General features: G+C 33.2%; 1 protein-coding gene across 1 annotated transcript in view; it reads right to left on the bottom strand.

Moving 5' to 3' along the window:
* The window catches only part of Cntn5 (contactin 5), a 663533-nt gene that overhangs the window by 251975 nt on the left and 384199 nt on the right, over window positions 1–27359 (bottom strand). Inside the window, exons 8-11 of the mRNA XM_077797318.1 lie at window positions 25580–25761; window positions 16590–16726; window positions 14462–14591; window positions 12335–12485 (exon numbers count right to left, since the gene is read on the bottom strand). Of these exons, the coding sequence (XP_077653444.1) occupies window positions 12335–12485; window positions 14462–14591; window positions 16590–16726; window positions 25580–25761 (600 nt within the window). The remainder of the gene's footprint in view (window positions 1–12334; window positions 12486–14461; window positions 14592–16589; window positions 16727–25579; window positions 25762–27359) is intronic.

Here is a 27359-nt window from a genome sequence, read left to right as displayed (position 1 = left end):
GAAAAAGAGGCAGCACTTCCAAACTCAATATAAGGCCAATATCACCCTGACCCTAAAACCAGGCAAAGACACATCAAAGAAAGAAAACTTAGACCAATATCTCTAATGAACATAGATCTAAAAATTCTCAATAACATTCTGGCAAATCGAATACAAAAACATATCTAAAAGATGCTGCACCATGATCAAGTGGGATTCATACCAGGGATGCAATGTTGTTTGAATATAAGGGAATCAATAAATGTAATTCATCACATCAATAGACTTAAGGATAAGAATCATATGATCATCTCAATAGATGCAGAAAAGGCATTTGACAAAATACAGCACCCCTTTATGTATAAAACACTAGAAAAATTAGGGAAATAGGAACATATCTCAACATCATAAAGGCTATCTATGCTAAGCCCCAGGCCAACATTATGCTAAATGGAGAAAAATTGAAGGCATTCCCTCTAAAAACAGGAACAAGACAGGGATGTCCTATTTTACCACTTCTATTCAACATAGTTCTTGAAACAATGGCCAGAGAAATTAGACAAAAAAAAAAATTAAAGGGATACACAAAGGAAAAGAACTCAAATTGGCACTATTTGATGATGATATGATTCTATACCTGGAAGACTCTAAAAATTCCACTAGAAAACATCTAGAACTAGTAAATGAATTCAGCAAAGTAGCAGGATATGAAATCAACACCCATAAATCAAAGGCATTTCTGTATATCAGTAACAAATCCTCAGAAAGGGAAATGAGGAAAACTACCTCATTTGCAATAGCCTCAAAAAAATGGGAATCAACGAAAGAGGTGAAAGATCTATAGAATGAAAATTACAGAACCCTAAAGAGAGAAGTTAAAGAAAACCTTAGAAGATGTAGAGATCTACTCTACTCTTGGATAGGCAGGATTAGTATTATCAATATGACCATATTATCAAAAGCACTATGCAGATTTAATGTAATTTCAATCAAAATCCCAATGACATTCCTCATAGAAATAGAAAAAGGAATCATGAAATTCATCTGGAAAAATAAGAGACTCAGAATTGCTAAAGCAGTGCTTAGCAGAAAGAGTGAATCAGGTGGCATCCCTATACCAGACCTTAAACTATACTACAGAGCAATAATAACAAAAATAGCATAGTATTGGTACCAAAACAGACTGGTAGACCAATTGTACAGAATAGAGGACACAGAGTCTAACCCACAGAATTACAACTATCTTATATTAGACAAAGGTGCCAAAAACATGCATTAGAGAAAAGATAGCCTCTTCAAGAAATGATGCTGAGAAAACTGGAAACCCATATGCAACAAAATGAAATTAAACCCCTCTCTCTCACCATGTACAAAACTCAACTCAAAATGGATCAAGGACTTAGGAATAAAACCAGAGACCCTGTGTCAAATAGAAGAAAAAGTAGGCCCTAATCTCCATCATGTGGGATTAGGTCCCAACTTCCTTAATAAGACTCCTGTGATGCAAGAATTAAAATCAAGAATCAATAAATGGGATGGACTCAAACTAAAAAGTTTGTTCTCAGCAAAAGAAACAATCTGTGAGGTGAGTAGAGAGCCTACATCTTGGGAGCAAATCTTTACCCCTCACACATCAGAGAGAGCACTAATCTCTAGGGTTCAAAAAGATCTCAAAAAGCTAATTAACCCCCCCCCCCCAAAACCCAAATAACCCAATCAATAAATGGGCCAAGGACTTGAACAGGCACTTCTCAGAAGATGATATACAATCAATCAACAAGAATACAAAAAAATGTTCATCATTGCTAGCAATTAGAGAAATGCAAATCAAAAGCACTCTAATATTTCATCTCCCTCCAGTCAGAATGACAGCTATTATGTATACAAACAACAATAAGTGTTGGCGAGGATGTGGGGAAAAGGTACACTTATACACTGCTGGTGGGACTGCAAATTGGTGCAGCCAATATGGAAAGCATTACAGAGATTTCTTGGAAAATTGAGAATGGAACCACCATTGGACCCAGCTATTCCTTTCCTCCATCTATACCCAAAGGACTTAAAAACAGCATCTTACAGGGACACAGCCACATCAATGTTTATAGCAGCATAATTCACAATAGTTAAACTGTGGAACCAACCTAGATGCCTTTCAATAGATGAATGGATAAAAATTGTGGCATATATACACAATGGGACATTACTCAGCAACAAAAGAGAATAAAATCATGACATTTGCAGGTAAGTGGATAGAGTTAGAGAAGTGAAGTTAGCCAATCTGATAAAACCAAATGTCGAATGTCTCATTTGATATAAGGAGGCTGATTCATAGTGGGATAGGGACAGTGGGCATGGGAGGAATAGAGGAATTCTAGTTAAGACAGAAGAATGGGAAGAGAAGGGACAGGGCATGGGGTTACAAATGAGGGTGGAATGTGACAGACATTATTATCCAAAGTACATGTATGAAGACAAAAATTATGTGAATATACTTTGCATACAACCAGAGATGAAAAATTGCACTCTATATGTGTAATATGAATTGTAATGCATTACACTGTCACATATAAGTAAAAAAGAGGGCTAATTATATTTTCCCCATAATATTATATTATTACAGAAACTAATAAAGTAAAGCACATACCAAATACTCAATACTCAGTAAATGGTATCTATTTTTACTATTTCTCAATGAGGGCAGCTATTGCATGCTGTGTTATAGGTTTCCATATTAGTTTTACTTCCCATCAGACAGGTACCTCCTTGGAGGAAAGGGTTCTCTCTTACTTATCTTAGTGTCAACTGGTATAGTGTTTAACCTTATATATGTTGAATATAGTTTTGTTTTTCACTGAAGTGAATCAAATTAAACACAAATGTGCCTAGACCATGTGGCTGTGGCATGAGGGAAAGAATTGGATCTACCATTCATGAATGAAGAGATGGGGGAACAAAATTAGATCAGTACCCTGAATCCTACAGATACAAGAATCTAGTCCTCACTTTAAAACATATAAATACATATATATATATATATGTTTTAAATATATATGTTTATATGTATATATATATATATTTATATTCATATAACACACATACATTTATACATATATTACTTTATATATACATACGTACGTGTATCTGCGTGTGTGTGTGTGTATATATATAAATAAATAAATTATATATATATATATATAAGTAAGGACTATATACACACACACACATATTTAAATTTTCATAAGTAATTCTTATAGCAGAGAGAAGTGTGATAAGGACAATATTTATTTATTTTATCTGTTATGGGAATTATCTGTAAGATATTTTCATCACAGTTGAGACTCACATCATGTCTATTATTTGTAACCAGATCTCTATTTCTCATTATGAATCCACTACAGTTAAATTAGATTGTGATTTATGCAAAAACTGAAAAAAAGTGACTATGCAACTCTCAGAGGAAGTTAAAAATCTCTGCTGTAAAATACTTTTTTCTAAGCATCTTCAGAATCTCTTCTCTTCACTATTCTACATTCACTGAAGAGTCACTTGGGGAGGTAGCAGGATCAGTCACTGGCATGTACTTGGATGCTTGAATTCCCAAGTATTTTAGATGTTGTTTGTATTAAGGACAAATTAAGCTGGAAGTTGCAGTCTAGGGGGCTTTTGGAAAGAAAAACCTTTAAGCAATTAATGCCTTGTTCAAGTTGTGCCTGTGTGGAGAGCACACCCAGGCAACTTGTGTAGCCATTTATAGTAACTGGGGTAAATGAACCATAGTTAGAAGTAGAATTTATGGACTGTTTGCTAAACTGGTAATTAGCTAGCAATGTAAAGCCACAAACTGGAGATGCTCATAGTACAAAAGAACCAGGATTATTTTGTTGTCATCTGCAGCTTAAATTAACCGAGCTCCTCAGTGTTATTTTCCATGGGATATTGATGCCTGTTTGGTTACATTTAACAATTAAGGGGAGGGGAATGTGGAAATGAGAAAAAAATGGATGTGAGATCAGAAACGTGGAAAATTTGAAGACATTTGAGGAGGAACTTTTAATTTTCTATGACCTTAATTTGGGGAAATATCAGGAAGAAGGAGTTGAGGCTTCCTGATGGACATGTCTTGTGGTCTTCGGCATTTAAATGTATGTCATTAATTTGAAGATTCATGACCATTATTATATTATGTAAACATACTATTAAAAATGGAATTATTTGAAAATGTGAAAATACCTTTCCCGATCATTCTTATTCAGCTATTTGGCATACTCTGAGCACATTGTTATTCAATGAATTTGTAATATTTTGGGTTATACATTCCCTGAGGAGAACAAGTTTAGAAACACTGAATATCTTTTAAGCCAATTTATATCAATAATATAAAAAATATTAAGGCACATCCCAGAAGCACCACAATTAAACTAGTTTTAGAATTATTTGGTGCATAATATCTGACCCATTGATCAAGGAAAAGACATAGCCATAAATATTTCTTATAATTAGGACAATAATCAACACTGATGTGATCTCCTTTATCTTAAAGAAGAGAAAGTGAAAAGTCATAGCAAGATTAAACTTTGGCCCGTGTCTCTAAGTTTGCAGTTTGACTTCATGACATCTGTTGGAAGGAAAGTTAGCTTCATAATGTACTACAAGATTTCACTCAATTGTTGACTTTTAAAAAAATAAGTCTTGCATAAGTTGAGGATAGAATGGTGATTACCAGAGGCAGAGGGAGGAGGGAGAGGGAGGGTTCGATCACTAAATTATAGTGAAATGGGAGCAAGAAATCCAATGAGCCAGTACATGGTAGATTAATAATAATAATAATAGTAATAATAATATAATAAATATATATATTTTAGAATGCTAGAAGAAATTTGAATGCTTTCACCATAAAAAATGATAAATGTTTGAGGGGATAAATGTGTTAAACCTGATTTAAACATTATACAATATATACATTTATCAAAATATCACATTACACTTCACAGAAATGCACAATTTTTCTGTTGCATGTTAATTAAGAATATATCTAAAAATAGGAAAAATTATAATAAGCCAGAAGTAACAAAGTGCTGGTAAACAAGTAAACTCATTCATATTTGGGATTGCATGAGAATCTTTTTGATTGAATATTATATTTATTAAGCACTTCAAAGCCAGGCACCCCTGTAATTCCAGAGGCTTAGGAGGCTGAGACAGGAGGATTAAAAGTTCAAAGCCAGCCTCAGCAATTTAGTGAGAACCTAAGCAACTTAAAATAAGAGTGGGGATTTAGCTCTGTGGTAAAGTATTCCTGGGTTAATCCCTGGTACCAAAATAATAACAAAACCACCACCCTCAAAAAAACCTCAGTATAAGATAAACTAAGTACAACAAACCTGTGGCTTTAAAAGGGTACAAAGCTTATTTCTTTTTCAAAGCTGATATGCCATTTAAGGGGATAGGAGGCATAATTCTTGAGGTCCTCCAGGGATCCATATTTCTTTCTTTTTTGTTTTTTAAAGTTTGTCTTAGTTCAAATTTTACATGATATAACCATCTTCAATTTACAGCCAATGTGAGGTTAGAGAGGGATTGAGTAGGATTGATTAGGTTTCTTTTAAGGATGTTACTCAGAAATTGTATAATTACATTTATGTTAATAGGATCTACTCATCTGTTAGATCTATCTAGTTCTAAAAGAGTCTTGAATGTATTTTCTAGCTGTGCTATTTTCAATTTAAAGCATAAGCAATTCTACTACTAAAATGATGAAAATGCCATTTGAATGCAACTAACCAAATATTTTCCTCATTTGGAAGGTCATTTGAATATGAGTTGTGTGAAAAAGAGCAAGGAAGAGAAAATTTACTATGAAGTTGGTCATGTAGTTTTTGTATAGAATGTAGTATAGAATGTGAAGCTGAGGAGAGAGAGAGAGAGAGAGAGAGAGAGAGAGAGAGAGAGAGAGAGAGAGAGAGATATTAAGAGGAAATCCCAGTACTATTCTCCATGTGAATTGAAATGCAATTTCATTGCTAAACAATTTGATTGCTAGGATCACAGAATTATTGACTAGAACCAGGCTTAGTTTTAAAGCTCAGTTTTGCAATTGATGATTTTGAACAAGTCACTTAGTCTCCCTCAAGTGAAATTTCAAAATTTGTATCAAAGATAATAGTAACTAACTCGAGGGGGCTGTGAATTGACACGGGGGGTTAGCAGTTGACTTAAAATTTATCTAACATCTTTCAAACTACACCTTCCTCATAACTTATCTGCTTGACTATTTCCAGTGTTGAGAGAACACAAAAAGATGGTTGTTAGAGTAAGATCTTAAATATTATTGAGAGTGACTACTGTGCTACAAAGGAGGAGAGAAAAAGGAAAATTGTAGGTCAAGTTCATAAGGTAAGAAAATGCAGGAACTGTTTTGGGGAATTGTGACTGTCTGGTGTAGTTTTAAAACAGAATGCTTTGGAGATTTTTATTGTAGAGGGCAGGCATGTGCTGAGAAGGACAGTAATATTAGAAAGACACAAGAGGGAGAAGGACAGTTGAACAACCCATCAGGCTGGTATAGACTGTGAAATCCACGTTGGTAGATACTTAACGTTTTATTCACTTCATTGCTGATACTCAGAAATGGAGTATCTACGTATTATAAACACTAGATATAACCATATGGAATTGAATCACTATTTATCCGTTTTTAACAAAAACGGCAATTTTATGGATTTCAACTTAATAATTGTTGGATGGATTAATGAATATGTGAAGGAAATTTATTGAAAAATCTCAAGAATCATATTGGTGATTTACAATTAAAAATCAATAGAACACTTAACCAGTAATTTCAGCAGAAGAAAATACAGTGAAGGCTGGGATCAGGAATATTTTATGGGAAGGACAGCATACCATATATGAAGAAGAAGAACAGGGAGAAACAAAGAGCACAGTTTAAGATGTTTGCTTCTTGTTTGCTTACGTTGGCCGCCAGATGAACAAACAAAAAAATCCCACACAATTCTGGAAAGAATAGTAACTCATGTGCTCAAATCAGTTAAAAATTAAATTTATGTTCATTTTAGGTCTATTCAACTGGCCTAAAATAGAATATGAGAGGGAGCTATTTGAATTGTTTGTAAAATTAAGAAGTTTCTTTCCCTAAAGACATAGAGAAATTTAGCAAAAAGAGGAACGGTAATGTCCTTCCCTTAGGTTCAAATTAAATCTAAATTATTTGAATTATATATTTAGGAATATATGTCACCTAAATTTTCTGAAGAAAGTTCCTCCTGAAAATGTTTAGTGTATCTAAACTTTCTTTACTGATTATGAAGCAGATTATAATAATTATATATAATTTATAACATGTAGAAAAGCATACTGAGGATTAAATTTATCTACAAAATATCCAAATTCTTATGGAAAAGCCTATGAACAATTAGCTGCATTTATTTTCAGATTTTTAACTGTGTTTGCATGCATGCACATACCTTTTCTTCAAATAGAATTTGTTTCCTGCCTATACGTTATCTATTCCACTGATGACACATCATGATCATTTTCTCACTGTTCTTAAATATTCACCCAAAAGCTGTTTTCAAAAACTACAACATTCCATCCTGGTGTGATGGTGCACAGAACAGTTCAAGAGGTTGAGACAGTAGGATCAGAAGTTTAAGGCCAGCCTGAGCAACTTAGTGAGAACATGTCTCAGAATAAAGTAAAAAGGGCTAGGACATAGATCAGTAGTAAAGTGCCCCTGGGTTCAATTCCCACTACTGAAAAAAAAAACAAAAACAATGTTTCAGTGTTTCATATGGATATATGTGTGTGTATGTGTATTCATATGTATACATATATGTGTGTGCATATTTTTTGTGTACTTTATCTTTGACATTTCTTTCATGAACTATGCACGCATTGTCACGACAGAATATTTTTAACCTTTTGCTTTGTAATTCTTAATATTTATTAATTTACCTAGTATATACACACATATGTAAAAATTATACTTTATACTGTATCTATTATTGGTGATTACTCTTTTTATATTTGCTTGGTACCGTCTTGTTACCATATTCATGAATATAATTTAGATTTTATGCTTTATGTGTATTTGTGCTTTAAACTGTCTCAGGCTCGTCTCTTTTTGCTATTTCTCTCAGTTTTCCAGAATCTCACCCTCAGTTATGTATTTTGAAATCAGTCAGGTACACCACCCCTACTCTGCTGTGCATATTCTACCAAGGCCCTAGTGCAGCCCAACTGGAGTGAGGTATTCACCAGTTCCATCCTCTCATCCTTATGAGTATATAAATGTAAATTAACTCTCCTAGAAAACTTAAACAGTGTCTGCCTTCTTGTGCTAAAAGAAATACATGCAATTACACAACTTTCACAATCCATAAATTTCAATATAATTCTTTTGTATTATTATTCATCAACATTAATATTTATTAATCACTTCAAATTGCTAGATTCCTAATCTCCAAAACTGTTTTGGATCAGTACAGATGGCTAAAATAAGAAAACTAACATTTTTGGTGTCTTAAAAAAAATGGCCTTGCTGTGGTAGGAATGTCCTAGGACAAATTTCTGGATTTAGTAGATGTGGGCATAAAGTAGACATTTGTGATAGATACCCCCTGCTGGTTTCTTATGAATTTACCGTAGTTCCAGAGGTCTAGGCTTCAACCAGCCATTTCTTAGTTTAGCCTATTTCTTCTCAAAACAGTGATTTATTCCTCCTATGGTTCTAGCATTCATCCATAGTCTTAATTTCCAATGTTGCTGTGATTTTGTATTAGTGTGTGTGTGTGTGTGTGTGTGTGTGTGTGTTTTACTATCAGTGGAAAGGGAAAGTGAAGAAGGTAGTTGTGCACAGTTAGTTTTAGTTGAAACCAGGAAATGGCATCTCAACCCCACAATAATGAACACAAGGTAATTTCCTCATCATCCCCTTCAGCTCATCAGACCTATGGAACAAGAGGCCGTCTCTGAGAGCTAACACATTGCAGACTGTAAGCAGTTAAGGAATATTCAGTCACATGAAGTCCTATGTCAGCCTTTCCTCTTAAATGTCATTTTGATCATTTTATTTCCTTTGAAGACATAGGTTTTAATTCACAAAGGAAGTTAAATGATGTATTTTTAATACATATATGCTCATTTTCCCTCATTAAACAACTTCTGAGACACTGAAAAAAATCTGATACCTAGGGTCTACATTGCTTTATGTTCTTAATATGTAAAAGACATTGTCATTGAGGAAACAACAAAACAGCTTGTTCATTAGCAAACACAGCATGTAGGTGGAAACAAAGGGACAGAAACAAGACCCTAATTATATCCATGAATTTCTCTTCTTCCTGAGAAAGATTCAGAAGACCATGCTTCCCCTCAGTAACAACGTCCTGTAGGGCTTTTATGAAGAATATATTTCCCCATATGTCTGTGAGTCAGTATGTGAGCTTGATCATTGCTGCCTAATAACACAACATGAATTCCCACTAGAAGTCAACTAATGGGTACTTCAAGCACAATTTTCTATGCGTGTTAAATGAGTAGGTTGAAAAGTTTGCCATTCTGAACCTCCTTTGGTGGGCAGGGAATATTACACGGAATTTTGGACAATACTTTGCTTAAATTATAGTCCCATAAAAGAAAAATTATTCTGTAATACTGCTCCTTTATAGAATAATTGCTATTATTTTGGACTCAAGATTTTGTAAGCACCCATTTGAATTATATTCTAGTATCTCTGTAATTGGTACTGTCCTCTGCCTAGAATGAAAACATGGGTGCTTGAATCACTTTAAATTTTAATAATTGTGAATAATTTTTAACCACGGGTGGCATATTCTATGAGGTTCAATCACAGTTTATGTATATACCAATGGAAAGGAAACAAAATAAACTGTACCCATACCCAAAACTATAAATTGTTTGTCTTAGTGAAGATTTTATTTGTCCACAAAAAAAGACAGAAATTGAACAAGCAATAATGGAAACTTAATATGTGTGCACTGCTGGAGTGCTTCTTGATGATTATATTTTAACAAAAGTTAATGGCCAAGTAATGGAAATAATGAGCTGAAGTGAAAATCCAATATGAGTTTGATGAGTAGCACATTCTGAATGGAAGTATACTAAGGAGAAAATCCCTGTGAAATGTTTTACTTGCTATAGCTGCTGAAGTTTATTAGTTTTAGTATTAAAATGGAGATGATGGGTAAAGGAACCTAAGTAAATGAGCACTGGTGATCTTCAAGAACGATGGGCAAAACCTGTAGGATAATTAAAGAAGATGTATAAAAAGAGGAACTGTTTTCAAAAGGCTTTATCTCTGTTTCCATGAACTCCTCGTGTACAGTCATATGTCTGTACATCATCTGTGAAGCTGATGATGAAGAAGCAAATATTCAGCCTGTAAGTAGAGGAACCTTTCCCAAAGACACTGAGCTAGGTAAATGATGAGAGTGGCAATGTCAGCAATAGATGATAAAAGTGGAGATTTGAGGCTCTTGTGGACCAAGAATGGTTATTTGGGAACAGTGTGATGAACAAATCCATCACAAAGATTATCCAAAAGACTCCTTTAGCCCCATAAAATTCCTTAAGTATAGTTTCCCTTAATTACCACAGAAAGAAAAACGAAATTATAAAAATTATCATACTAATGATAATAGAAAATGATGCTAGGACTCAAAGGTTCAAAGGTTCAAATGGTACTGTCATTATTACCACCACCTCCACCATTACCACCAAGGGTAAGCAGGACAACTGAGTTCTGTTTTACATTTTGCATCATATTATTAAGAGTTAAAATGTTTTGCAAATTATAAATGCTATAGACTTACGATCAGTCATCATCACTAGTAATAATGTGACTGAATATCTAAGGAGCAGTTCATATTGATCAACCTGTGACACCTTCCATGATATAATTAACTACCAGCTATAAAAAACTTATGAGCTTTGATATAATCTGTTGTCTTTCACATTTTAAATATATCAATGAGAGCCAAATTAATGGAACATTTTATAATATATAAGCAGGCAATGTATGTGCAAATTACATTTCTTCTAAAAATCATATGGTTTAAGTTATTTCTTATAAAAAAATTTGGCTTCAGCATAATGATTTCTCTGTTTTCTTAGCAAAACAGACAAATAAGAAAAGAGCTGTGTTTTTAAGGCCTCCTCCCAATAGAAACAAAACAAAACAAAACTCAGAAGATTCTGTCAGAATATGGCAGAGAAAGGTAAACCTTTGATTATTTGATATTTTGCTGATAATGGAATTTTTTGTTGATTATTTGGTATTTGGCTGATAACGCAAATGATTATCTATAATGCTTGGATGTTATAACATTGTACTTAATAATTTAGAGTTACAGTTCATTTAGCTCTACATTCAGATTCAACTGTGTAAGTTCTCTAAATTTTTCAAAATACTCCAAAAATTAATTAAAGATTTATTCAAATGAACCCCTAATATTGACTTAAATTATTTAACTATAATTTTACTTACCTCTGTACAGAAATAAAACAAGTCAAATTCCTTCTTTCTTATAGACCAAAATGAAAAAAAGGAGAAAACCCTCTAAAGCAGTAATATAGAATATTATTTTTATATGATGGAAGTTATTTTTTTATCAATCTCAATTATTTCAATTTCATTGGTAACATCAATATAATAATGATTGGCATACATAGATTGCAAAGTAATGATTTAATTCTCTCTTCAATTTTCTCCATTTGTATTGTGATAGTTTGGCTTTTACCAAAATTTGTCAAAGACAAATGTGTACATGTTAAAAATTCTTCTGCACATTTGAAATTTAGCTGTGGCAATCAAAGTAATCCAGTTTTTGGTTTTTGTTCTTTTTTGCATCAACATGATTAAAAACAAAAAGGCATCATTGGCACAGAAATCACATGACACAAATTCTATCGTAAAGTCATCATCCAGAAGATCCAGAATATGTTTTCATTATTTCTATTATTAACATTGAAGAAAAACACAACCCTTGAAAATGATCATGTAATTTGTGGATCTCTAAATATGCAGACCCAAAATGAAAAGCAAAGGTAACTTGCTTAATGAAAGTGTTTGCTTTCTTCACTACCTAGAGAAATTCTGAACTGATGATAAACGGCAAAGAGGCAAAGAAATCTGACCATACTTAGGCAGAACTTTGATTTTCTTTTAAAAATTACTAAATAGACATCCACATACATTTCAGTTAGTTTATGAAATATCTCACAACATCTGTAAGACTCTGTTATATACTTCACATGTGTCCTCTGCAACCTCAAAAATGTCTGACGTTAAGCTATTAAAATAGAAGAGACTTCTTACCTTTTGTTCTCTCTTACTGCTTTATCTCCCTTCTTCCAAGAGATGGTGGGCTTGGGAGAGCCTTCAGGTTTGCACTCTATTATCACTTCTCGGTCTTTGGTGACAATTATTGTTTTCTTCACTTGATTCAGTGCAAAGGTGGGAGCTGAAGCTATTAGAATGGAAAGGTTAGTTTTACCCAAAGCAATGATAATTATGTTTAATTGATGATTCATCTAGATATTTTGACATTTTCCTCTAGGATACATTTTTCATAAAGGCATTAGCAAAATTTTTAATTTATTATTAATTAATAGATATTTATCATTCAAATAGCAGATGTTGGTTTTATTTGTTGTGAGATCCACAGATAAAGGCTGTTTAAAAAATGACTTGCTTTAAATATGATTACCAGCTTCAGTTTGAAAGACTGATGGCCAATGTGTGCAGAAAGTCAGGCGGACAACTAAGGAAGTTTAAGCTTTCTTTGGAAAGACAGTTATTACCTGTGGAGAAGACAATACTATGACTTCCATCTCCTTACTCTGAGTCTTAATTTAATCCAAATTTTACTTCAGTGTTATACAAAATTGAATGTTTTAAATGAAATAAAATTTTTAGGAAATTGAATTACCTGAATTTTAATTAAAATATTTATTTTTTTTGCAATTATTCATCTATGCATGATCATTCATTAATATTGCTTTTATTGGATTTTTATCAGGATGCTTTTATCTCTGAAAGATATGCCTGGAAGTCTACAGTATCTGAGACAATTACTTATACAATTGGACAATTCTGTGTATATTTCAGAAGAATTTTATGTTCATAATATAGCAATATAACAAATGGCATAATGACATTAAAATATTACATGCATACAATTGAGATATGTTGAGAGACTGAAATAAAAATGAAAAAAAACTATGAAGAGATAGCAGTTAACATTTTTCATTGCCTATAGGGAATACAGAATTTATTAAAGGTAATTTTGAAAATATGTCTAGTGAATAACAAGGGTTAGAGAATGTATATAGGTAAAGAACTAAAGACTCAATTGTTTCATTCTGAGATGTTACAGAGTATGAATTGGCAATACATTAATATTTACTGTACAAGATGTAGGAAATTTAAACAGACTACTGTTTCTATTCACTCTAGATTTTTTATAATGTGCAGGAATTCAACTGCAAATATTCATAATTCAGTAAGTTGATTAATGATGAATTATATTTAGCTTATATTTATAAATGCTAGTTCTCCAGGTTTCTGAGATGTTTGGTGTTATGTAAATGTAATATTTTGAGAATTTAGGTGGGGAATAGAAAGTATGCTTTGTCTTTCCCCTATTTGGAGTAGACAGTGAATTAAGATCACAAAAGTATATCTCTTTGTATTACAACCATCTTATATCAAAGTTTAGGAAACTACCAGATGGGAAAAAGTAAATTAATTTCAGTGTTCAAAATATTCTTATTCTGGATAATCGATTCTTTCACTATATTCACTCTTCCCTATAATATTTAAATAGTCAATCTGTTGCTAGTGTCCAGTTTCCATTCTTTTTTTTCTTTTTTCGGTTTTCATGAAAAGAATAGTCTTTTTTATGAAAGGAATAGTCTCTGAGCCTGCCTTGCCTGACCTCCAGAGGCTTTCTCATTTATTAAGAATTATAACAACTTATGTCCCATTAGAAGAGAATGATTTACCCTGGAGTCCTGTCTTGTAGGAAACACAAATAGTGCTAGTTAGGAAGTGGTTAGGGAAATATTAACCTTCTATGGAAGCAGGTGTTGTATGCTAGAATTCCATATTCAGATACCCTATACTCTAAAGGCATTTTTCCTTGAGTTATCATATGTTCCATTATATGATTTTTAAAAATGCCAGAGCAAAGATATATTATATAAACCATTTAAGATTTCAACTAAATAGAATATCCCAATAAACAAAAAGCTATGGTACAAACTTTAGACAATATAAACCTGTTTTCTAAGGCTTACAGAACATATCAACAAGATACAGTATTTCTTTTTAAGCCATAAAATAGATTTTTAGAACCATGTCATACAACTTCTTTACAGTAAGAATTAGAGCATGAAAAGAAGCAATCCTTCTTTTCTACTGATTTACTTAGAAATTTCATACCTAGAATCTTCAGTTCAGCACTTGCATAAATGGCTCCGTACTTATTTTCAGCCAAACACTGATACATCCCAGCATCCGATTGATTCACGTTGTGGATCATCAGTACTCCATTAACCATGTCAACCCTACTCTGTAATGGAATAAAAAAAATTACATCTAGAAAGTAAACAACCAATGAAAAAACCTCTAATTAATGAAGTTAAACACTACTTCACAACTAAGTAACAAATTTATGTCTCTTGTTACATTGTAACTACTTCTTAGTCACTAAGAGAAGTATAACTATATTTTCCTATCCTTTGTTTTAGGAGTTTTACTTTCAGTTTTGTTTTTAATCTGAGCTGACTTTTTTGCAGACTTGAACTTGTTAAAGGCAGCAGAAGATGATACTTTAATTGGAATTCCTTTTGTAAAGAGGAAGCAGAGGTTCAGTGATGGAGAGGATGGAGGTGGTGGACATGGGATCAAGGTTAACAAGAGCTCAGATAAAAGAACAAGGCTTTCATTCTATTGATCTGACCAGGAATTTGCCTTTTCTCTCACTTCTCAACAAACTAACACAAACATAAAACCTCACTGCTACTGTCTGCAAAAAATGACAGGTCAGAAAATATAAGCTTCATCATCAGAATACAGAAGAAAGAAGACTGAGCATGTACGAACTAAGGCAAATTGAGGCCAAGGGAACATTTCAGAAACCAATCTTGAATTAAAAGTATTAAATAAACCCCCTCCATTTTCCATTTAATGCCAAGTAAATAATTATTTTTTAATCTTAGCAGAGATTTGTCAATGGAATGACAAGTAATTTGACAAGATTTTCAAAATAGACCCATTCACTTAGCAAACATATTATCTGTCAGTAGAATTAATGTTACTTGAAGGCTTGGAATATAAAGTATAACCAGCAAGTTGGGCATGATGGTAGAAGTCTGTAATTCCAGCTACTCAGGTGGCCAAGGCAGAAAGATTGCAAGCTAAAGGGCAGCCTGGACAATCTGGTGAGACTCTGCCTCAAAATAAACATTAAAATGGGTTTGGGGAAGTAGCTCAGTGTTAGAACACTTGCTCTAACATGAGGCTCTGAATTCCATCCTCAGTGCCACATATGCATACAAAAATAAATAAATAAAAGAAATAGAAAAAAATGACCAGCATAGCCTTTTTTTTTTTTCAAGGGGTGTGTATTCTTAGGAAAAGTAGAAAGAGAATTCAAGAATATTCAAAAGAATTCAATTCAAGAGAATTCAAAAGTAGAAAGAGAATTCACTATAGCCCTATGTATTTATCTGGTTTTTTGTACAGTTCCATTTTGTCCTGTCTTAATTAGCTTTAGAAGGAAATGTTAGGAAAAAATAAAATTGGGAATGATCTGATCCAATCTCTGTATGTTAAAAATGAACAGACTGAGGTAAATGACGAACAAGAGTCCCTATGACAGTGCAAGTCCTGGGTAGGACTGGTATCCAGAGTCTCAAGTTCACACTCTTACTTCCATTTTGGTCATAAATAGTGATCTATTGCTTCTCTGTTCTCCCTCCTGCAAAGGGTAAAATCAAGGAATAAAGCTATCAAAATTATTACCATCATCCTGCAATGAAGTAATAATTAATTTAAATCTAGTACTTACCAAGTTGTTTTAAAAAATATGTAATATATTTACTGAAAAGACATTTATTGTGACTGTGGGTAGTAGAGTGCCACAGGAAGAACCCCACCAATGATGCAAGAGACTAATATTCCACTGCAAGCTCCTCTCCTATTAGATGTGGGATCCTGGGCAAGTCACTTCACATTAAGAGACTAACTCCATCATTTGCAATGTGATGGCAACACAACAGATGGTATCTAAGAGTCATCTATAAATGGCAATAAGTCTGTGATGATCAGTGATATTTTCCAAAAAATTTATGGGATCTAGAAAAAATTATGTAGTACACTGCTTAAAAATGTAATTAGGTAATTAAAAAGAAAATCTTGCTCATATATTTGTTATACTTCTCACTCTAAACACATTTGAAGATGGGAGTAAGAAATGGTTTTCAGTAAGACTAAAGAAACCTATTGATGTCCTGTGTGAAATTTCACTAAAATTACCCTGGAACAGGCTAATAGTTCCCAACAGTACCTGAGGTAAGAGTGGTACTCCATTCTTCAGCCACCGATATGTGGGCCTAGGCTTTCCAGTGGCTTTACATTCCCATCGGAGAGGGCTCCCACTGTCTAATTGAGTGTCGTTCAGTTTCTCTAACCAGTGTGGAAAGGCTGTAAGTATTTAAGCATTAAAGAAGAGAAATTTAGTTTCTTAAAAATTTCATCTGGTTCAAACTTCACATGGAAAAATTCATAGCATTAAATATTATTTTTAATAATTAGCCTGTGTGTTTACAAGAAGCGTAGCATTACATTACACATAGAACTGTATTTCCTATGCAAAACACACACACACACACACACACACACACATATACACAAACACACATACGTGAGAGAGAGAACACTCATAATATTTTCATAACTTAAGAAATACTTTTGTAAACTATTTGAAGTATGTCTTGTTTATTTATTTTTTACTGCTATAAAGTAAAGTGGTTTGATTCCCCTAAGACACCAGGGCATTTTAGTGGAATTTAGCTATGCAGAGGCATCACTCTTTCAAAGTAGTGGGGCAGCAGTTGCTCTGGGAAGAAGGAAAATCACTGGTCGATTACGCAATATTTGCTCTGATTTTTTTTTCTACTAGAACCTAAATGGTTTTGGAAAAATAATCCATGAATTCAAATGTTACTTAATATTTGTCTTGATTTAATTGACTTCTTCAAGTATAACAAACATTTTAAATTGTAACAGAAAAAAATCCTTTATGAAGAAAGAGATAATGCTGTAATTATGTAAAACCTATAAGACACAAGTTAAAGTATCTTTCCTCCATAGGAAAAGAATAAAAGTGATATTTTTTTTTATCTATGCCTATCATTTAAAAAGACTCAAAGCAAAAAATAGAAAAGGATTTTGAACTTAATTTATTGATCTTTCTAGTAACATACTTGGCAAAAAGGAAAAAAAATATAAAACTAACAAACCCTACATTTTTAAAAAATTATATCTGCACTAGTGAGGATTTTGATCATTCAATTCCTTCATGTTCATTCATGTCATACTGGGTAGTACTTAATCTGAGAAGTAGAACCACATAAATTGTTATTGTGACAGAAGTCTAACATCAGTTCTGAGGATAAAAATGATATAAGAAAGACTTGTTGAAGGAAATTGAACATGAATATCAGAATAGTGGGTCCAAAAGGACAACAGAACTGGGCAAATTGGCATGCCTATAATCCCAGTGACTTGGGAGGCTGAGGCAGGTGGATCACAAATTTTAGGCCAGGGGCTGAGGTTATAGCTTAGTTAGTAGAGTGCTTATCTAGCATGCACAAGGCCCTGGGGGGGGAGGAGGAGGAGGAGGAGGAGGAGGAGGAGGAGGAGGAGGAGGAAGAAGAAGAAGAAGAAGAAGAGGAGGAGGAGGAGGAGGAGGAGGAGGAGGAGGAAGGGAGGGAGGGAGGGAGGAGGGAGGAGGGAGGAGAAGAAGGAGAAGAAGGAGAAGAAGGAGAAGAAGGAGAAGAAGGAGAAGAAGGAGAAGAAGGAGAAGAAGGAGAAGAAGGAGAAGAAGGAGAAGAAGGAGAAGAAGGAGAAGAAGGAGAAGAAGGAGAAGAAGGAGAAGAAGGAGAAGAAGGAGAAGAAGGAGAGGAAGAGGAAGAGGAAGAGGAAGAGGAAGAGGAAGAGGAAGAAGAAGAAGAAGAAGAAGAAGAAGAAGAAGAAGAAGAAGAAGAAGAAGAAGAAGAAGAAGAAGAAGTTGTTCAAGGCTAGTCTCAGCCAGAACTTATACCAAACTAAAATATAAAAAGGACTGGGAATGTTGCTTAGTGGTTAAGCACTCTAGGTTTAATTCCCAGTGACAGAACAAAATGAAAAGATAATAGATGTCCAATTCCAAAGTCAGTTTATAAGGGAAGAAATAAGAAAGAGAATAGCAACTCTCATTTATTAGATGCTAGTAGTATAAACTGAAACTTAACACCAAAAAAAGCCCCCAAACCAAACAACAACAAAAAACTCCAAATAACCAAATCAATAAATGGGCTAAGGAACTGAACAGACAATTCTCAGAAGATAATATACAATCGATCAACAAATATATGAAAAAATGTTCAACATTTCTAGTAATTGGAGAAATGCAAATCAAAACTACTCTAAGATTTCATCTCACTCCAGTCAGAATGGCAGGTATCAAGAATACGAGCAACAATAATTGTTGGCGAGAATGTGGGGAAAAAAAGCACACTCATACATTGCTGCTGGGAATGTAAATTGGTGCAACCAATCTGGAAAACAGTATGGAGACTCCCTGGACAACTTGGAATGGAACCATCATTTGATCCAGCTACCCTACTCCTCGGTCTATACCCAAAGGACTAAAAATCAGCATACTATAGTAACACAGCCACATCAATGTTTATACCAGCTCAATTCACAATAGCTAAATGGTAGAAGCAACCTAGATGCCCTTCAATAGATGAAAGGATAAAGAAACTGTGGTTTATATACACAATGTAATATTATTCAGTATTAAAAAAGAATAAAATTATGGCATTTGCAGGTAAACAGATGGAGTTAGAGAATGTCACGCTAAGTGAAGTAAGCCAATCCCAAAAAAGCAAAGGCTAAATGTTTTCTCTGATATGTGGATGCTGATGCATAATGAGGGTGGTAGTGGGTAGCATGGGACAAGTGGAGAAACTTTGGGTAGGGCAGAAGGGAGAAAGGGGAAGGGAGGGGTCCTGATGGTAGGAAAGATGGTGGAATAAGATGAACAATGTTACTCTAAGTACATGTATGAAGACATGAATAGTGTTACTTTGTGTAAATGAAAAATTGTGCTCTATTATGTGTTCTATGAGTTGAAATGCATTATGCTGTCATGTATAATAAATTTGAATAAATACATTTTTAAAAAAGTAAAGAGAAATAAAAATAATTGGTATGTTCTAAAAAGTAAAATAATTTCTCAATTAACCCCTGTAATATTTATCTTAAAAACAAAAAGATTGCATGTTATAAATCAGTAAACTCTGACTTAAAAAGGTCAAAGAAGTTTGTCCAATGCCATAAAATTAGTTATTTGTTTTTAGGTGGGAAGGTTTAAGTATGTTTTTTTTTCTTTTACTAGTGCATTATAGTTATACATGGTATCTAGGTTCATTTTGAAAAAAAATAATACATACATGGAATTTGATTTGCTCCATTTCTGTCTCTGGTGGCCCTACCCTTTCCTTCCCCTTCTTCCTCTACCTATTCTCCTTCTGTACTGGTGTTCCTTTCACTCCTTTGTTTATTTTTGATTGGTTATTTTGTTTTTATTAGTTTATTGGTCTTCTAACCAATATACTCTTATCTTTTAGGAGCCCTACCACAGTTGTGGCATACCACATTCAGGATTTCTAGGCTTGAAATACATCCTGTGGTTCAAGCTGTAGGTGTAAAAGCTATTATTTAAAATATTCTTAATGAATTTCAAATATTGGCCCCAATTTTTGTGCTTGGCTTCCAAATTAAGTCTCTTTCTAGTTACATGTCATATATACTGAAAATGCCAATAGAGGTGGTTAGAAACAAGAGCAATAGTACACTCTCATATTTGAGTTTCCTAAACTTTCTAACCTTACTTTGCCACACTAATTGGTATACACTGCGCATGACCTCTGTAATCTGTCTAGACCAGTTTGCTGTTTCCCATGCACACATTCTATTTTTTTAAATTATTCACTGCACATGGAATGTTCTATTTCTCTTCACTGTCTCTTTTAATTCTTCCCATTATTTTAGGGTTAGTCTAAATTAAATAAATCATATTAATCTTAACCCCAAAGAAAAGCCATTTGCACTGTCCATGGATAACTGATTCTTATTTACTTGGAAAATTATCAAGTAGTAGCTTGTTGCTCATGTGACTTAAATCATTACTTAATTTTTGGTTGGTCACAGTATGACACTCAGATCATGAGATCATTGAAATAGTGTTGATTTAACACATACTCAAATGTGTTGATTTAACATTTGTGTTAAATCAAATGCATATGCATTTGTGTGTATATCACATATAACTTAAGCACCTTATTTCACATTATTTAATTACAAAATATGGATACTTATATTTAATGATAATTCTTTTAATGTACTCTAATGCTGGGATGCACAGTTCATGGGTGTTAAAAAGAAAGTATCTTAAAAATTCACTAAAAAGAAAATTTAGGAATAACAAGTGAAAAATTAGAAATAACTATTAAAACGTTAAAATAAAAACAAATTTTATCATCTGGAAAATAGAAATTTCAATAATGTTTCTCCAAATATATTTTGGATTGCTGTATAAAATAGTAACATTTAGAATACTGATTTCAAAATAAATTTGTCATGGGATTCAAACAAGTGATTAATTCCATTATAATGAACTAAATCCTGCTTTCCTTTCTTACAAATGTTTTTGGATACCACTACAGATGCAATGCTTATAAAAAGAACAAAACTGCAAACATGTAACAATGTCACCTCAAAATCTAGTGGTCAAGATGCAATTGAAATATTATTCAAATTCATTCATTATTCTATTAATTCTAAATAAAAATGGCCTGCAAAATTGCCCTACATATTGAAAAAATGCTACCAATTTATCAATTCTTGAGATGGTTTCAGATCTTTTCTATTTTAACTATGACTCTTCCTGGCTTATAAATCTTTGTGCAGTCAGTATAGAATGTTTATTTCTGTTTATTTCTATAATGACATCTGTATCACATAATAGGAAAAACTATAAAACAGTGTAACTTAGTAATGCCATTTGACTGCTTCTCTAAATGTCACATTCAATTAGTATAATATAAACTGCTCTTGCTAATTTAACATAAAAACTTTCAAGTAAGTCCAGACAAATACACTCACAAACACAAACGAAATGTGAGAAGCATATCATGGCTACAATGAAGTTAAGCTCCATATTGTAAAAATAAATTTAACATCATCATTGGATAAACACTAAGGCTATTTGGATTTTTGGATTGTCATCCTTCATGATACACTTGAAAAATGTGGGTTATATTTAGAACAATTGAAGCTCAACTTTTATAATAGATTTCTTTACACTTTATGGTATTTCATTAGCTAATAGGTATGTACTATCTGGTCCAAGCCAGAAAAAAAAATTAAAGGATTATGTGAAAGGGCAATGATAAGATTTTAAAATAAATAGTTAACTACTAGATTTCAGACTGAATTTGTTTGAGGCCATGGTATCAAAATGATAGTACAACACTTTGAATATTCATAGAAAAAACAACAAAATTTTCAGTAATATAAAATCAGAAACACACAAGGTTACTTTTTTAAGGTTTTCTTTAGTGGAAGACTACAGGTAACTAGAGGGCAGTGGCTTTAGCTTCTGAGTAATGTGGTGCTAACATAAATCAAAACATGGTCTGCATTGTGGGGAATCTTCAGTCGATCTGGAAAAGAAAATTCTAGGTCGGGCCACATTTAAAAAAAAATTAGGTAACATCTTTTATCTAGCTTTTTAAAGGCCACCTCTTTTAGGGTATGGAAAACTGAAGAGACATATGGCACTTGAAACTCAGAAGCTGTTAAAATCTCACCAGATGTACAGTATATTGGCAACTACTTATGTAATACATTTGAGCTTCACATCAGTCTCTGGGTTACATTTTTTAAAACACTAAGCAGATGTGCATAAAGAAAACTCTTGCTGATTATCTCTTGTCATTAGAAATTCTGCAACTCTATATTAATAAATGCTAAGTGTTATTGGCCACCTTCCTTGTTCCTGTACTCTTAAGCACTGAGGAGTTAACACATTTTATCCACCTAGATCACTTTTCATAATATGAATCTCAGTCGTGGGCCAGTGAGAAGTAATGTGCTATGTGGGAAAGATTATACAGTTGGGGGTGAATACAGGTTCAAGTCCCAGTGCTACTATGCCCTTGCTCTATTATGTGACTGGGAATAAGTTACTGAAATTTAATGAATCTCATTTGTAACTTGCAGGTGGTAATTCTTATTTCAGTGGGCTACTATGATGATTGAGCATAATAAATATTAGTTACTCTACACCCCTAACCCACTGCCCATGCATTAACTTCAACTTCAATTTTCTATCAACTCTATACATGCATATGACACCATTTTCATGATAAAAGTAGAATTCAAGTCTGGAAAAATTTTCTCCAAAGAAACAGTTTTGAAAATGTTTACTGTATATGAATCAGGAATCTACAATTATTTATCCTTTCCTGTAGTAAATGTTTCATAGCTGAAATATCATTAAAATTATATCTAATATAGATAAACACAATTTTGAAGGACAGAAAAACAAATAATGAGTGGCAAGAGTCTGAATACGTCATACAGCTTCCTCCAATATTAATACAGTATGTAGAAATTACCTGCTTTCCATCCCATGCCTGGGCTCAGGTCAGCCAATCTCATTGAGAGGCAGTACCATATAACTAGAAGTGTAGGTGGGAGTTGAATTTTGGTATCATTGCCTGTTCAAAGGTGGATTCTGGTTCTACTGCTTACTTTTAAATTATTTTTGAGGTGCTGGAGATCAAATCAAGGGCCTCACATATAGGCAAGTGTTCTGCCACTGAACTACATCCTCAGCTTCTGCTTATTAATGACATCTTGTGTAATGAGTTTAGTACTACTAGACTTACTGACTTTCTCATATGTCATAGGGAACCCTAATAACTAAGGGTTGTTTTGGTTAATGCGTACACATGATCTGTGAGAATCATGTGCCATTTAGATATAGCTGGCCCAGTTTCTCATTCTAGATAATAATGTTGATAGTTTTTCTATTTAGAGTGATGGTGCTTTAGGCAATTTTATGTTTACCTGGCTGGCTTAAAGTGTTCATCTAAATGTACATGACAAGCAGAGATCATAGATCATTTTGTAGTGACACACCTTCTCATCAGAAGCTATACCAATAATTTTGAGTCAAAGTAGTTATTTTCAACAATCTTGATAATGATCATTGCTGCCTATGAATTAAGTGGTTGGGGTAAGGAGGGGAGTGAATAGAGCTGGGGCATATGGGAGGCTCACTCAGTCTCCAGAGTCTACAACTCATTCTACTTGGATGTGGACCATTCTTCACAACAGAGATATTTGGGACAATTCATCTATATCTTTAAGAGTAACACAAATTTCTTTATATGTGTGTGTGTGTGTGTGTGTGTGTGTGTGTATACACACATGCAATTAAGCAATAGAGTCCTGGTTGAACATTTGTCATATGTTATCAGATTTTTTATCTACAAAGCAGGGCTAGAAATTACCTTATACTACTGTTATGAGGATAAAATTACATGATGTATTTGAAGGTTAATCACTATTCCATTTGGGAGAACAACATTTTCCCTTCTATGTCCTACTGGTTTACCTTAAGGAATTATGAACAGTTATACATACTTTTAGTTTCATCCAAAATTATTAACTTTCTAGATCCCATTCAAATATGGCATCCATGATCTAAAAATCTTACAAACCATTAAATGACTTTTTAATTTTTTCCTTCCAGGATGCCTTCTCCAGTTCAGCACTCCTACTATGGATCCTACCTAAGCCTTTCTCTGAGTAGAATGTGGTATGCACATGCCTTCATTATAGCATGTGTTCTATCCTAACACAGGATTAATTTTTCATCTAATCCAGTGGACAATGAATTCTTTCAAAGCTCTACTATTAGCACGTAGAACAATAAGAGAAACATAATAAACATTAATTAAATGAATGTATGAATGATAAGATTCTTATAGCATAGTTGAGTTGGTTGGAGGGCTACATTCCCGAAGTAGTGGTTAAAGGTAATGAAAGAGGCTGAATTCAGATATTAATAGTATTTCATAAAACTCCTTAAGAGTGTGGTTGTATAGAGTCAGGGGCTGGTAGTTCAATCTTGTAATCCCAGTCACTCAGGAAACAGAAGCAAGATCACAAGTTGAGGGCCAGCCTAGCAACTTAGCAAGAACTTGTTTAAAATTTTAGAAAAGGGCTAGGGATGTGGTAAAGTGCCTCTGGGTTCAGTGCCCAGTACTGATTAAAAACAGAAATAAAGTGACAGAATCCCTGTACAGAACACAGGTTTTTTTGGAGAACTCATCTCGAGATACAGTAACAGTCATAGTTACTTGTAGGAATCAGCCATATGTGATTTTGACATTGCTCATTTCAGTGCTCTGGCTTATTGTATTCCTCTCTTTTTGTGTTTCCTCATTTGGGAAAATGAGAATACTATCACCCATTATGAATATTGTAACAGCAAATATGAAAATGGATGTGATTTGTGATCCTTAGAGACAAAGGTGAGATTGTAAAAAAAAAAAAAAATTTGATCCAGATTGTCCTACTTCTCACATATTACCTGATGGGCTCTTCAGCATCTTTGGACAATATAAATAGGCCATGAAGCTATTTATAATACAATGTATTAATTCAGGCCAGAGGTCAACCAACTTTATGCAAAGGGCCCGAATGCCAGTCATTTAACTCAGCTGGTCTCTGTCTCTACTGAATTCTGCAGTAGCCAGGTAAAAAGTGGACATAGAATATATAAGCAAATGGATTTGACTGTGTTCCAATAAAACTGTAATTACTAAATACAGCAACTGGGAAGAATTTGGCTAATGGGCAATATATAGTGACCCCTGATTCAGGCCCAGGGTTAGAATGAGTCAAAAAGTACAGTATAATGTGTTAAAGATTTTTAATTTATCAGAGGATAGTGTTGGTACCAAGAAAATATGTTATTTTTTACGGGTGTAAACTGTGTATGCTGTACAAAGAGACTGGTAATCCCTCATTTATTTTTAATTTAAAATATTTCTGTATGTGAGATAATTTTACGTGATGCTTTATTATGCAAAATAAGTACAGTTATAAATTATTACTTGTTTTTTATGTATCTAACCAACAGTGTTTAATTAAATTCGCATTTTCAGTTTGACACTTGGGACTAGAGCACGCTTAGCTGAAAGCACTTACTGTATATTTGTAATTGTCCACGAAAAGAATTTTTTCCACGAGAGTTTTCAGCTCTGCACTCATATATGCCTGCATCATCCAGTTGCACATTCGGTATTTCCAGCACTGCCTGAGATTTCCGCAGACGTGACTTAATAGGAATATAACCATTAACCTTCATCCATGTGATTGTTGGAACAGGGCTATAATAGGGAGCAAAAACACAGTTAACACACTTTCCACTATTAGGCACATAGATTCTGTTATCTGGTAATTTAAGCACTTAATAGGCTGAGTGTAATAAAATGTAATCACAATTAAGGACCATGTGCTCATTGATATACTTCACTTTCCACGTGGATTGTCTGATAAGTAGTTACATTACAAGAGGATATTTTCCTTCGCTTTGATATTTCAGTAAAGCAATTCAGAGACAATATTTACTTACTTTACAACATTATACCTTACTTTATATTTTAAAATAACAATTAATATGACAAAATTATTAATATACAGTTATTGCAATGAGTCAAACAAAAGGATCATGAATTAAATAAAGAATGTTTTTTGTCCCCATCCTCTGGCAAATTTCTACTGTCTGCAACAAATAACAGTTCATATATAATTTCACATCTCATGTCCAGGACATCTATAGCCACACATATGATGTTATTTTTGTTTTGTCTTTCCAAAAAATATAAATGTTGTCTACTTGGTTATTTTGTTGTTGTTTTTGTTATTAAAAGACCTCATCCCAAAATATAGAGCTGACTAATTTTGATTTAAAAAGTCACATATTATTCTAGTGTTTAGATGTAGCAGAATTTAATTAACTGTCCCTGATGGACATTCAGTATAGTAAGTTTTGTTTCATTCTTTTTTTTTTACAACTACAAAACAATGCTGCTATAAATAATCTCACACATACATCATGTACTATTGCTTTTATTTTCTGTGACAGACTTTCAAAAAAGAGGAATGGATGGATCAAAGGGCATGCTCATTTTTTATTTTAATAAGTACTGCAAGATTGTTTTTCAATAATATAGTAGCAGTTTCTATACTTGTTGGTAATATATGATTCTCTTTCTCTGCATCTTTGCCAACATTGTACAGAATCAATTTAATTTTTGTCAGTATTGATGGGTAAAATGTGCTATTTTTCTGCTTATTTAATTAATATTTCCCTGATCTCTAAGAATGTTGAACATATTTTCATAATTTCACTGGTCATTTATATTATTTTCCCTATTTTTTTTTCTATTTTAATTTGCCTGTTTGCATTATTTCATTTCTTAGAATTCTGTGCAATACAACCTTTCAAGACTTTGTTTCTTAGAAATATTCTTCTTCTTTGTATGCTGATATAGTATCTGTGATATAATTTTTTAAACTTTTTTTTTGGGGGGGAGAAACACACATGTCAGTAGTTTTCTTTATGACTTCTGAACATTTTCTTAGGTAGAAGATGATCTCTAAGCCCATTTATGTCAATTTTTGTGCAGAATTTTTGGTAGCACTTAAAAATATATTTAAATGTTTTTATTTTTAATATAACTGGATTATATTAAATGTTTTGGTGTGAGATAGGGAATGTAATTATTTCTGTGTCATTAAATAAGTAAAATGCCTTTGCTACAATATGTGAAATGGTGCTTTTGTCATACAATTCCACATACTTTAATCTGTCATATGTCTCACATGGTTGAGTCTGTTTTGGGCATCTCAGTTCTGTTCCACTGATTTATTTATCACTATCTATATTTAATATACTTTATGCTTCAGAATTTTCTAGTTTGAT

The sequence above is a fragment of the Urocitellus parryii genome, chromosome 4, assembly GCF_045843805.1.
Source record: "Urocitellus parryii isolate mUroPar1 chromosome 4, mUroPar1.hap1, whole genome shotgun sequence".
NCBI classification, from domain to species: domain Eukaryota; kingdom Metazoa; phylum Chordata; class Mammalia; order Rodentia; family Sciuridae; genus Urocitellus; species Urocitellus parryii.
The sequence above is the reverse complement of the archived record's forward strand: the minus strand, read 5'-3'. Positions and strand labels throughout refer to the sequence as shown.